The following is a 14,466-nucleotide window of genomic DNA, read 5'->3' as shown; positions in this document are numbered from 1 at the left end:
GAAGGTGCACTTACCGATATGTTCACCGGCAGCTAGCGGTGTAGATGCAGCACCAAGAAGAAAACATTCTCAGTCATCAGTGTTATTGTAAAGATGTGCTATTTGCAGTCAGACATGATTCATTTAATCCACAAGAGAAAGTGTTCAATTAAAGGGAATTTTTGGGATAAAGAGAATAATAGTCGGCTGGTCATGTGATCTCAAAATTACTGTTTCTTTCTGTTTAAAAGTTTATCAGTTAGTCTCCAGCTGCTGTAAACACGTTGTGTCTCTCCCCTCTTGGCATGGTGGTGTTTCCTAATTGGATCAGGTTAGATTTGATTCTCATTAGTCAGAGCAAGGACTGACCTTAGGGTTGTCAGGACAAGAGAAAAGGTCAGCAAAGTTCAGCAACTGTCGTGTCTTCCCTCCAGGTAGAATTATACAAAGTATTACAGCATAAATGTATTTACAACTATGTGTTGACATTGAACTTTGACTTGGTGGCTGAGGGTAGATCCCTTAAGAAAAACCTCTAAAGGGATAGTTCACCCAAAAATTAAAATTCTCTCATCATTTACTCCCAGTTGTGCTTGATTTTCTTCTGCAGAACACCAGCGAAGATTTTTAGAAGAATATTTCAGCTCTGTAGGTCCTTTCAATGCAAGTGAATGGTGACCAGAACATTCCAAAAGGGAGACAAATTAAAAGTAATCCTCAATTTCTTGATGATTTCTCAATGAACGTCTACGTACAGTAGTAGATTTAAAAGGAAAGTCAAGTTTTCCATGATTTATCCCCTTTATGGAGTTCACAAGGAGTTCAGAGAAGTTAACTTGTGACCTGATGTATATCAGATTATTGAGTAATTGTTTCAAAACTTGAAGCATTTACATCTGCCCTGACAAAATCACAGTTTATGCAATCAGCCCTGTTTCGACTCTCTCAAATCTTTTGAAAATTCAAGCTGTCCCTGACACCACGCCTCTCACACTGAGCTCAAATGAGGCTTTAACTCCAAAAAGTGTGGCATACATCACAGTCTTCTCTCACAGTCTTTAAACTTTGTTGCCTGGAAACGTGGTGATCTAGTGGGCATTTTACATGACAGTGTGGGCAGCCCCTGTTTCTCCAGCTAGCCTGTTGTTTTGGGATGTCAACCGTCCCAGTATTGTGCTTAGATTGTTTGTGGATTTAAAGTAGTGAGAGTTTCAAGCCCCTGTTGGGCTCTTTTGGCTTGGGGAACCACTTAGCAACCTCCTAGACTACCGTACAACCACCTAACAACACTGATAAGCTCCCAGCAATACTCTAAAGAAACACTCAGAACTTTACTGTAAAGCAACACCGTAGCATTGGCAAACTTCTGGAAATGTTTAATCTACGTAGTTCATTTATTTGTTTTGTCTTCTTTTCTAAACCACAAAATGTGTTTCTTGTCCCGCTTGCTAATAGTCTTTCCCCTCTTTACACAGGAGTTTGGGGGTCCACTGTTCAAAAGTTCGTTCTCTCACCCTGGACTCATGGGAACCAGAGTTACTGAAGGTCTGCTCAAATATCCACATAGTTTTTCTCCTAACCTTTTTCATGAACTTTCCCTGTGACATAAGCAAACACATCATATGCAAACAGACTCTGAAAATAATTGCTGTCTCTTCTATCTTCATGCAGCTGATGTGTGAACTAGGCAACAGTATCATCAACCACATCTATGAAGGCTGCTGTGAAGAACAAGGCCTGAATAAACCAGGACCCAACAGTTCCAGGTGAGTAATGAGAAATACCTGTATGGTACATGCGCATTGCAAATGGAAATGTATTTAAAGAGGTAGTTCACCCAAAAATGAAACTTCTCTCATCATTTACTCATACCCTGTATGACTTTAGTTCTGGGCCTTTATGAGGAGTTATGGTTTTGAATTGCTGATTGAACTGCTGCCTCAATTTCATTGTTGTCAAGGCAAGAAAAGGAGGCCTGGATCAAAGCAAAATATGTGGAGAAGAAGTTCTTGAAGAAGATGATGACTGGCGAAGTTCTCGTTAATGGTGGGAAGAAATCAGAGCGCAGGTGGAACCCCAGGAAGTGCAGGAGGCACAACAGCGCTACCACTGTTCCCAAAACACACCGCAAATACAGACAGGATCCAGGCAGTGCATCACCTGCTACACTCTCCTCAGGTACTCCATTAAAAGGATGCTTGTTTCAGTGCTGCGCTGGATTTATTATCATGCTTACAGAAAAAGGACCATGACTTTACATACCATTTGTAGAATACCATGTAAATATCATAGTTAATAAATATGATAATCATTCAGTACCATAGTATATATTGCATTACCATCACTGAACCATGGTACCTCCGTAGTAACATTTTTGTAAGGGTAATATCTAAACAAGGGTGTAACTTATCATATATTCCTTGTCTCTTCCAACTTTCAGCGACTGCTGCTCTGGAGAGAAAGTTCCGGCGAGAGTCTCTATTCTGTCCAGATGAGCTGGACTCACTTTTTTCCTATTTTGACACTGGTTCAGGGCCTCGCAGTAAGTTTTATTTTCCTACATAAGTGTATGGAGACTGCTTTAACTGTAACTTGACTCAGGTTGGGTCCGCACCTAAAGCTTTTGTGTGTAAACGCCCTATTAATTGATGGAATAATTGGAACAAGAGAAGAAAACATCAATACAAATATTCTCAGTCTTCTCAGCTCACCATTCAGTTCTCCGTTTATACGCTGAATCTCGTGATTTGTTTGCTTTTTTGTTTAGCTTGATTCTGTTTCGTTTGCTTTTGTTTTGCTTGGATTTTGTATTGTTTTGTTGTTAGTTTTTAGTTGGTTTTGTAGTGTTTTGTTTGTTTTTATTACGGGTCAAGCCCAGAAGGGGCGAAAGACCCCTATTGTTTCTGTTAGTTTTCTTCTTCTTCTTCTTCCGTTCTTGAGTCTATGGCAGCCCAGAGAACCGCTTCCTGGTTGCAATATGAAATTTGGCACACAGATGGAGGACAGTCTGATGTGTCACCACAGCAAATTTGGCGTCTCTACCTCAAACCCACTAGCGCCACCAACTGCGCAAACTTGCACTCACGTTTATGTTAATAACTTTTGAACCGTGAGTCCTAGAAACTAAATTCTTTTTTCCTCTGAAAAATTGTGAAACGTTTAACTTTTTCGAACTCGTCCTAGACTGTTTGTCTGATTTGCATGAAAATTGGCATGCATCATCTAGAGGCACGCACGACGAAAAGTTTTTTCACTGACTTTTGATAAACCATACCGTTTTCGAATGGCGCTTTAACGAATTCGATGAAGGAGATGCAAAATTGAACTTGAGGCTGTATCTCCGTAACACTTGGGGATTGGGACGAAACTTGGCACATGTCATCACAATTAGGCCATGAGGTTACCTGCAGCGTTTTGTTCGACTGCCCCCTACTAGTTACAAGATATGAAAAAAGCTAACTTTTGCTTATAACTTATGAACAGTTTGTCATAAAATCGTCAAATTGGTCTCATTAGATTCAGAAGGGCATAGCGAGTCCAACAATATGAAAAATTGCTATGTCTGCAATTTTGGATGTAGGCCATTTTTAATTTGTATTATATGAACGCCTGCTGTATTTTATGAACGACTTGGCGTATCATTACGAAACTCGGTATGTGTTTTTTTGGCACTATGCTCTGTAAGGACTCAAAATGTTTCGGGACAATGCCACCTTTTGGTAAAAAATTACAATGCTATTTCTTAAAAATGCTAATAGCTATTGACTCCTTTTGCCTACTGTCATGAGTCTGGTCTTGATAGATTCCGTGGTTCATACCGAGAAAAATGAAGCCAAACTTCCTGTCCGCCTTTTTTATATTTTAAAAACCTACTTTTTCGAACTCCTCCTAGACTGTTTGTCCGATTTGCACGAAAATTGGCCTGCATCATCTAGAGACACTCTCGACAAACATTTAATCACAGACTTTTGATAAACAATACCTTTTTTGAATGATGCTTAAATTAATTTGACGAAGAATGCGCAAAATGAAACTTGAGGCTGTATCTCTGCAACGCTTTGAGGGATTGGGATGAAACGTGGTATGTGTCATCACCATTAAGTCCCGAGGTAACCTGCAGCATTTTGGCACACTGTCCCCTACTGGTCAGGAGATAGCTAAAAATTATTATTTTTTTGCTTATAACATTTGAACAATTTTGCTGAAAAATTATTAAAATTGTCTCTTTAGATCAAGTGCTTCATACTGAGTTGAACAATACCACATTTTCCTATGTCTGCCATTTTGGATGTCGGCCATTTTGAATTTAGTCATAAAATGTTGTATTTACCTACGACTTGGCATATCGTTACGAAACTCTGTATGTGTCTTTGGCACCATGCTCTGAAGGGACTGAAAAAGTTTCGGGATAGCGCCACCTAGCGCCACCTCAAAATTTATAATACTATTTCTATAAATGCTAATAGCGATTGACTCCTTTTGCCTGCTGTAATGAGACTGGTCTTGATAGAGTCTGTGGTTCATGCCGAGAACAATGATACCAATTATGTCATGATCGACCTAACTTCCAAAAGCTACTTTTTTGAACTCCTCGTAGACTGTTTCTCCGATTTGCACGAAAATTGTTCTTCATCATCTAGAGGCACTCATGACAAAGAATTATTCACATCATTATGATAAACTATTATTTTAGAACACTGTCCCCTACTGGTCAGGAGATAGAAAAATTGCTATTTTGGCTTATAACTTTTGAACGCTTTCTTGCATGATGACCATCATGCCCAGATAGTACATCAGCAGTTTCAGAACAGTGCCGCATACTGGACAAAAGTAAACTAGCTATTGTTAGTTATATTTAAAATTAAAAAAAATTATGATTGAAAGTTTCTTTTTCTGACTCCTCACACTGTTCATCGGACTCTAACCAAAAACATGTCACCAAGATTGTTTTGCTGCTCATGGTGCCGATAATTGGCTTGAACCCGTTATCGCTGCTTGCAGCTGTATTTACGCTTGGTTTTGTATTGTTTTATTTTCTTTTGTTTTGCTTGATGTTTTAATTTACTTGGTTGGTATTGATTCATTTGCTTTTGTTTTGTATTGCTTGGTTTTATATTGTATTGTTTTTTTGCCTTGCTTGGTTTGTTTTGTGATTTTTGGTTGCTTTTGTGTATTTTTAGCTGCTGTTTTGCCTTGCTTTTTGTTTGCTTTGTTTTTTTTGTGTGTGTGTTTTATTTTGTTTGCTTTTGTTTTGTTGAGGATTTTTTATAGTTGTTATACTGTGAGGCGTATTGTCGTCATGTTTGCTGTCTGTGTTGGCTGTGTGTTCTTGACACTCTAGAGTGTAATGCGCCCGTGGTGGGCATGTGTTGGTCCTGCAGGTCTGAGCAGTGACAGTGGGTTAGGAGGCAGTACTGACGGCAGCACTGACATCTTAGTATTTGAGTCTGTGGTGGACAGTGTCACAGAGGAGGGTGAGTGACTGACTCAAAATTGAAAGAATGACTCATGTCACCATCTCACACATCCATGCAACACTGTTTTCTGTATTGACCATTTGAAGCAGATAACCAATTGTGTTATATGTGGTTTTGTAATGTTCAGAGTGCGAGGTGTCTGAGGACTCAAGTAATGAGGCTGAACTTGAGCCAGAGGCATCGGATCCAGAGGATTCGAGAGAACTGGGTCCCGGAGCATTACTTTATAAGGCCTGTCAGGCTCGAAATCTGCCCGTCATGGCTGAAGCGCTGGCACATGGAGCGGACGTCAACTCCGTCAATGAAGAAGATGAGGGGAAGAGCCCACTCATGCAGGCTGTTATTGGGGTGAGTCTGCCAAAAACAATGAACATGTATTGTTCATGCACACGTTTATGCTGTAGCCTAGTTATTAAAGGTCTCGGATGGAAACCAAACATTTGTATGCCCAAACCTGCAAGGGCCGTTCTGTGTACTCTAACCTCTTAATTACACTGCAAAAGTTCATTTTCTAACTCAATAGTTTTGTCTTGCTTTCTACTAAGTATATTTAAACATCTTTAAAAACAAGATACATATACAGCAAAATTACATAAGAGATTAAGATACAAAATCAAAACAAAGAGAAATCAAACATATTTTACTGATCTTACCCCTTTGGCAAATAGTTATTTTTTATTTATTTTTGTTTTAACCATAAGCTTCACTAAATGTGTGAAATCTGGAAAACAGCTAGACAAAAAGACAATGGCTTTTGTCGTATATGAATGTAATAATTGCAATAACTGTAAGTCATGTTGGATAAAACTATAATTTATCATTTGTATTGCCATGTATTGTCATGTTGAAACCCTAGAACCTGTAGTTTTTGTATGTTCAGGGTTCTTTGATAGCCTGTGAGTTTCTGCTCCAAAACGGTGCAGATGTCAACCAAAGAGATCACAGAGGAAGAGGCCCGCTGCACCACGCCACATATTTAGGTCACACTGGGTAAGTGTACACTCAAACACATACTCTAATTCAGACGTTAAAAAAAAATCAAAAATATAATAATAAAACCATATGTTGTGTTTTGAATGCTGGTCCCCAGCATTTGTGTTTAATTTATGCTTAATATTTTGGCAGTCTATAAAGCCTCAAAAGTTACTGCATGTGAAGATTAGCATCAAGCTAAATGGGTAATAAAATGATACTACATATAACAGTTATTTACCTACAACAATAACTAGATGTTCATGGTTCTGCAGTAGTTTCAATGCTATAGGCTAAAATGATTTAGGATGAATTTGTCACCAAATTGCAAAATAAAATTAGTTGATACCATAAAAACATGATTGTTCAGATGCATTGTTTGAATTTTGAATGCCTACATTGTTTTTTTTTGCATGAATTTTAAAGATCAATTACAGTGATCGAAGATGCACACTTAAAGGGATAGTTCACCCAAAAATGCAAATTCACTCATCATTTACACATGCCATCCCAGATGTGTATTACTTTCTCCAGCAGAACACAACCAAAGATTTTAGAAGAATATTTCAGCTCTGTAGGTCCATGCAATGCAAGTGAATGGTGATCAGACCTTTGTAGCTCCAAAAATCACATAAAGGAAATATAAAAGTGATCCGTGTGGTTTAAATCCATACAGTATCTTCAGAAGCGATTATAAAAGGTGTGGGTGAGAAACAGAACAATATTTATGTCCTTTTTGCTCTAAATCTCCACTTTAACTTTCACTTTCAGATGTGAAAGTGAAACTAAACAGGCACCACATGTGACTTTTAGATGTAAAAGTAAAAGTGGAGATTTTAGAGTAAAAAAAACTTTTACATCTAAAAATCACATCTGGTGCCTGTTTAGTTTCACTTTCACATCTGAAAGTGAAAGTTAAAGTGGAGATTTAGCGCAAAAAAAGGACATAAATATCGTTCTGTATATTCTATGTTTCCTTTATGAGATTTTTAGAGCTACAAAGGTCTGATCATCATTCACTTTGTTTTATTGCATAGTTCTTAATCTTTTACTTTTTTTCCAGTCAAGTGTGTTTGTTCTTGAAACGAGGCGCATCCCAGAACGATGGTGATGAGGACGGGCAGGACCCTCTGAGCATAGCAGTCCAAGCCGCTAATGCAGACATAGTTACCCTGTAAGTTTAAACGACGCCTGTGTGAGTGTGTATATGTTATACATTTGAATCATGCAGTATATTGCATTAGAGAATGTGCAATGCTTTACTGTAAAAAAATCATGTATTGACATGATCATTACTCACTATCTATATCTCTGTTCATCTCTCGGCAGGTTGCGTCTGGCTCGGATGAACGAGGAGATGCGCGAGTCGGAGGGTCCGTTCGGTCAGCCAGGTCAATATTCTAGCAGAAGTCCAACAGAACAGCAATATAAGAAATGCATACAGGAGTTTATCTGTCTCAACATTGCCGAGTACTAGAGAGCTCAGTGTAGTGCATTTCCCCATCATTCCCACCAAGATCTGCCATGTGTTTGTTTGATGCACGGACGGACCGGTTTGTGTTGCAATCACTGTTTAACTGCTGAAAATCCAGCTAAAGCCAGCTTCTGATTGTGGCCAGCTTAAGATGGATCCTAGCTGGTTTAAAATGGTCATTAGCTGGTTTATGTTCCTTTACAAAAAATATAGCGTTCTGGCGAAGCCCTTTGGCCAACCTCTAACCAATATTTCCACAAATTTGCTGCAAAGGTTGACCTCGTACGATAGGGCTGGTAGACCACTGGTTTTGGCAAAACAGCATGCTACTAAAGCCAAGCGCACACTACACGACTCTCAGTCGGCACTCTGTGCACACAAAGAATTTCAGGGGGGATTCACTAAGAATGGATTGCGTCTGGTTAAAGCGGTGTTCATTTACAAACGCTGTTTCCGCTGGTTTAGCACCCAATTCACTGAAGGAATTATGCAGATCAGGCAACGGTGCAAATGCAGCTGTAAAATCTGTGCTGAATGCAATTTGCACTTTGCAGTTCCAATCTTGCTAGCCAGTTCTGAGCGCTTTACAGCGGACGATGCAGCAGACCACCTCAATCTGATACACCCTACTGGCACTGTACAGCATCAATCCACTACTGCGATCCAGACACCTGAATCAGCTCTTTAAAATGCAGAAAGTGCACTTGACTATACTGCACATCTGGATATAGTCTATTCTAGATTGTAACTTCCTACAACATCATTTGATGACTATTTGAATAATTTTTGTTTCCATGATTGATAGAAAATGTACACAAGCATCTCTTTTGAATAAAACTCAACATACCGCCTGCTTTCCTCGGGCGGTAATAGTGCAATGAGTATTGCACCAGGCAAACAGTACAACGTTTTGTGAATGAAGCACAATCAATAATTAGCATAATTTACATAGGAGGCGTGAATAAGACGCAGGTTTTTGCGCTGAAATACCATGGGCAAAAGTAACTCAGCTGTTTGGTGAATTTTCCCCACAGTCTTGTTTTTGGTCATGTTGGAGCACATACTATACGACTGATCGCAGACTATCTATGTCAGTTACAAGGCCATACATCCCGACTGAACTGCGTTTCGCTCTCGAAATTTGTTCGCTCACAAACTTGCGCACATACCAAACAGAGTTTATTCATGATAGCATGTCAACAGACAACATGAACGAAGGGCGGACTTTTTTGCATTGATTTGGACAGAAAGCGAAACACACAGAACGGGCTCGTCAGAACAGTGCGCACACCTGAGGACTCATCGGCCAGATTTCATACAGGTTTGAAATCCTGTCTGCACATAGCGGTAGCGGTCTAAGGTGTTTGCGCACTTTAAACCCCTTTGCCACGAGCATGATCTACGATCTGACACTTTTATCGCCGACTAGTTGCTGACGGAAAACATCAAAGGTGACGATCTTGAGTCGTGTAGTGTACACTTGGCTAAGGAATAGTTCACCCATAAATGATCATTCTCATTTACTCACCGTTATGCCGTCCCAAATTCGTATGAATTCTTTGGTCATATGAGTTTCATTTCAGTGTTTTTGTCCATACAATGCCAGTCAATGGGGTCCAAAACTTTCAATCTCCAAAAAGGACATAAAGCCAGCATAAAGGACTCAAGTGGTTTAATCCATGTCTTCTGAAGCGATACGATCGGTTTTGGGTGCGAACAGACCAAAATGTAACTAATTTTTCACTATATACTTGACATAAAGTTTAGTAAGTGTTGAGAGAATTATCATCTTTGGGTAAATTATTCCTTTAACTTTTAAAAGCCACACGTATGATCGACTGCTTACCATAGTTTCGCCTCGCAAACAGTGGTGCTACCCATTTCAAGACAATATACAGTATGTTCAGGGTTACACATCATTGTGGTTACTGATTTAGCAAACTGTGGTGCAGCCAGCCAAATAAGAAATCTTGCAGTGTTTCGATGTCATTTGTGATATGGGATTACCCTACTAGAGTGAGATGCTACTGTGTTTAAGCAGTCAAGATGTTTATTGTATCTAAGGGGCATTTCTGCAGTAGTCACCAGGGACCAATCACACTGACTGTGTCCTAAGAAGCTTAAAACTGTTGAACTCTTATACTTAAACACAAAAGCTACAAACCTTTGGGTGCGCTATGATTCTGTTGACTTATAGTCAAAATGATATTATACAGTATGATAGGCAGCTGTGTCTTCATCTATCCGAGCAGTGTTCTGATGGCATCTTTTGTACATTTTGTATATGGTTTAAACAAGGCCTAAAAAGGTTTTGCGCTTGCAAATGCATGACTTAAAGAAACTGGGATCATAAAACTGTGAATATTATTATGTTAACAATGTAGAAAATGTCTTTGTTGAAATTAACTACAAATCTACTAACCAAAAATATGATGTACGTCAACTTTAATGCCACTGTTATGCACTTTTTCTGAACTCCACTGTTGTTTTTATTTGCTTACTTTTGGATGACGGTATAGAAAATGCCTCAAACTGGATTTTTATGCTTCTACGAGGACTGCCTAGAGCAGTAGTGCAAAGACATAGTCTGTGTTTTTCTATTTTGATTTTATCGAAATAACAGATTGTATATTTGTAACTTATTATACTTTTATTTGACCATTTTCAACCGAACGCCGTTTCAAACTCTGCATTAAATGCTTAATTGCATTGCTACCGTAGATATACAGAGAGACACGATCCAGTTTATTAAAAAGAAAAACATATGTGTTTTGATTTATGCATATTTTTATGATTTACACATTTGAATTTCTTAATAAAATGCCATTAAACTGAATGGTGTGATTTTTAACTAAATGAAAATAGTTGGGGTTTTTTTACATTTCTTTTGTAATGATTACTCGAAATTGAAATGTGTAAATCCTAAAATAAATTTTAAATAACTTTCATTTATCCGGTACTGTATTTACAAATAAACTACTCGCTTCTAAAGATTTAGTTCACCCCAAAATTAGATTTCTGTCATCATTTACTTACCGTGAAGTTCATCCAAACCCATCTGACCCTGTTTCTTCTGGGTTTGGAACTACTCGAGGGTGAGTAAATGATGGCAATTTTCATTTTTGCGTGAACTATTCATTTAGAAATCATTGAATGGAATCAGCTGTCCAATGCCATCAGGATTAACACTTGCCTAGCGCTCACTGTGTCTCAAAGTCCCAACCAAAGACAACAGAAATGTTCATATAGGAGGAAACCAATCAAACATATAGCACTTGTAGAGGGGTGATTTATAAATATTATAAATATCTGTAGCTTGTGACGCATACAAGACTGTCCCACCCCTAAATACAGGACAGTAAACATTTGGGGTGAAAGGTCATTGTGTCCCTGGCCAATGAAGTTGTAGCACTTTCTGTATTATGTTTGTACAGTATATCACACTGGAACATTACTTTTGTGAATATAGAAAGCGATACAATGAACGATAGTAAATATTCCAGTCGAATCCTCTGAAAAATGCAATCAAAAGCATCCTCTTATTTAAAATAAAAAGATAATCTAACTAATATTTTTTAAATACTGTGTGACGAGAAATCATCAAGATCGTGACTGTAGTGGTGCGAAAGCTTTTCTGCTGCTTGCTTTCAATATTCCGTTCAACCTTTTCTGTACGTTTCTTTTCTGTCACGCTGTGATTTGTAAAATGTGTTTGAATATTGTATAACTCATTCTTCTGTAAACTAAAACCACTTTAGTTTAGCCACTTATTTTGATCTTTTTCCTGGCATCTCTGCCCTTTTATCTGTTGTCCTCTTAAATAGAAATTAATAATGAAAATAAATGAACAATGTGACTGAATTACTAACTGCTTGTGCTTGCCTTCTCTTGCCTCTTCCTTCTCTGGAGTGTTCTGCTCAGTTAGTATGCACTTTTATAAAACTATCTGCTTTAACTAGCAGCACACTAATGAACTCACTTTCACTGCTGAACGTTTTCTAGTACCGGTAGATATGCTGAAAGTTCTTATTGCAGTGGAAAAAATCTTACAGTATAATATTAATGTAAATATTAAATGGTCATTGCGTTAACTGTTTTTTTTTATTCACCTCGTCACTTTTAAATGCATATATAGAGTTAAATACAAACTAAACTCCATTGACAGCATTTGTTGTGTACTACAGAACATAATTCAACCTCATTTAAAAAAAAAATAAATAAAAATGTCTACAGAAATACACTTAGAATAGAGGTCTATGAGTCTACTTCCAGAGACACTAGTCAGTACGCACAAGCACCCCTTCCTGGAAAGACAGGGACATTCGCTTAGTTTTAAATGATGCATGAGAAATTCACACCCTTTAGAAAAGTGTTCAAACCCTCTCTTTTTGTTCTCTCCATAGTTTACGTTGTTACTATGGTAACCAAAACAGTACAAAGACCCAATGGCACAATGATTTAGAGACCAGGCTAAAAGGAGGTGCAGTTGGGTTCATTTTTAAAGGGGCGATTCATAAGCTACAGTGCCGTTGCTGCCCCTTTAATTCTTTATCTAAATCTTTTGAAGAACAAGTGGCACTTACCCACAAATAGGGTTTACTTTGGTTATTTTTTTTTTTTACATGCTAGATGTAACATTATCAATTCAGATGAAGTGCTTTTTTTTTTGTATAAATGCAATCTAAAATAAAATAGCTCATATAATATTTAATTTGACCACTTGAGATTGACAAACTATATTTTCTGAAGGTTGAGCACCTCCATTCCCTGTCCATTTATAAGAATAAATAATCATAATAACTGTCAGGCCCAATTTGTGCCCTATTCGTGAAACGTGGCAAGTGCATTTCAACATGCCAAAAACGCAGTTATATGAATAGCCTTTATAATGCCAGTTTAGAAACACACTTAAGCAAACAAGCTTAACTTCTCTACTAACATTAGATAACTGATTTGTTTTAACTGTCTGTATGTGAAAGCATACATGCTCATTACATGTGCGTCAGTGCATTTTAAATAGCCACATAAGCACCACTGTGTTTGATCCTATTTTAGGTGACACCACATACCTGGACATTTTCCGAGAGTTTTCTCATATGGCATCACACAATCCTGAGAAATTGAAACGGAGGAGTATTCATTTCCGTCACTCATTCAGGTAGCTGCTTGATGTCCATTAATCATCTGTATTGTTACATTAATGGATTATAAATATGAAACAAATGTTCTTTCTTTGTAATCTAGAGTTTGAATGATTAACTCCGGGAAACTCCAACCGAGCAGGAGCAGAAGACACTTTGACTATAATTGATCTCTTAAGTGGAAAGGAGTGTGAAGGATTTCAGACAATAATTATGATGTCATTTTTATATTTGTAATGATTTAAAGGATGTTTTTATATGGCTGTATGGGGTCAGCTGGACTAATCCCCCTATTTGCTTACTTCCTTTTGTTTTTCCAACTTTAGCTGTTGAAAGTAATAAGCACTTAAAGCACTAAATGGTCTCATATCAAAACTTATATGATATACTCCTTCATTTCTGTTCAAACATATATAATCAAAAGGTCATGCATACGTTCTAACCCATTTATCATTACATGCAATACAAGTACCATGCTTTATAGTTAAACATATACAACCCTGATTGTTTTTCTGTTTTACATATCAAAGTACTTGGAATAATGGGAATGTTTTTTTCCCCAAATGTTGTCTTTGGAGAATCTGCAGCGATTTTGTAATTTTTAGAAATGATTTTCTCTCTTTTAATTTTGCTGTAGTGATGAATGTACTTTTCTGTATTGACTATGCTGGTGTAGTCTATATTTGTTGTGATCTTTCATCAGTTGTCATTATAAATCGTTGCAAATTCAAATGCAGATATTGTATATTGTCCTTTTAATGTAAATTGATAATATATCTTAAAATAATGGTATTTTGTAACAATGCAAAATGATGTCGTGTGAACCTGAGAATGCATGAGAATAAACTATTGTATAAAAATGTTTTTTAATATATGCAAGATAATATTTAATATTAATATTTTAATTGTAATACAAATCGGGGATAAAATGATAGACAATTATAAACACCATCATTTCCATAGAATAATCGGAAATAATTGTGATTGTCTTTATTGTTTTTACCACTGTAAAACATGTTTATCATATGTTCACACATTTTCACGTTTGTGTAATAAAAATACCTGTATACGTTTTGTAGAGCGGAGGAGGGCGTGGCCGGAACAGCGCACGCCCGGTAGGCGCGCGAGGGATAAAGGCGGCCGGTGACAACAGTTCGAGAGAGAATGGCTGTTCTGTGTGTTTATGCTCGTGTGTTTTTCGTTTATTTCTTCATTAAACTATTATTTATATTGCCAAGCCGGTTCTCACCTCCTCCTTTCCATGAATCCCTTTACATTGGTACCGTAACCCGGAAAGAAGGAGACGAGAATATAAATAATAGTTTAATGAAGACATAAACGAAACACACAGAGCAGCTGCCTGTCATTCTCTCTCTCAAACTGTCGTCACCGGCCGCCTTCAGGCTGATTGGGGACCGAGCGT

General features: G+C 37.7%; 1 protein-coding gene across 1 annotated transcript in view; it reads left to right on the top strand.

Annotated features, from left to right (window-relative positions):
• Positions 1-13,064, top strand: part of LOC127628828 (arf-GAP with coiled-coil, ANK repeat and PH domain-containing protein 3-like) — a 92,846-nt gene extending 79,782 nt beyond the window's left edge. Inside the window, exons 16-25 of the mRNA XM_052105743.1 lie at positions 1,455-1,524; positions 1,651-1,745; positions 1,940-2,157; positions 2,420-2,521; positions 5,361-5,453; positions 5,584-5,804; positions 6,337-6,446; positions 7,492-7,602; positions 7,758-7,819; positions 12,958-13,064. Coding sequence (XP_051961703.1) covers positions 1,455-1,524; positions 1,651-1,745; positions 1,940-2,157; positions 2,420-2,521; positions 5,361-5,453; positions 5,584-5,804; positions 6,337-6,446; positions 7,492-7,602; positions 7,758-7,819; positions 12,958-13,064 — 1,189 coding nt within the window. The remainder of the gene's footprint in view (positions 1-1,454; positions 1,525-1,650; positions 1,746-1,939; positions 2,158-2,419; positions 2,522-5,360; positions 5,454-5,583; positions 5,805-6,336; positions 6,447-7,491; positions 7,603-7,757; positions 7,820-12,957) is intronic.
• The last annotated feature ends 1,402 nt before the right edge of the window (positions 13,065-14,466 follow it).

This window comes from Xyrauchen texanus, chromosome 35 (genome assembly GCF_025860055.1).
Source record: "Xyrauchen texanus isolate HMW12.3.18 chromosome 35, RBS_HiC_50CHRs, whole genome shotgun sequence".
NCBI lineage: Eukaryota > Metazoa > Chordata > Actinopteri > Cypriniformes > Catostomidae > Xyrauchen > Xyrauchen texanus.
The sequence above is the reverse complement of the archived record's forward strand: the minus strand, read 5'-3'. Positions and strand labels throughout refer to the sequence as shown.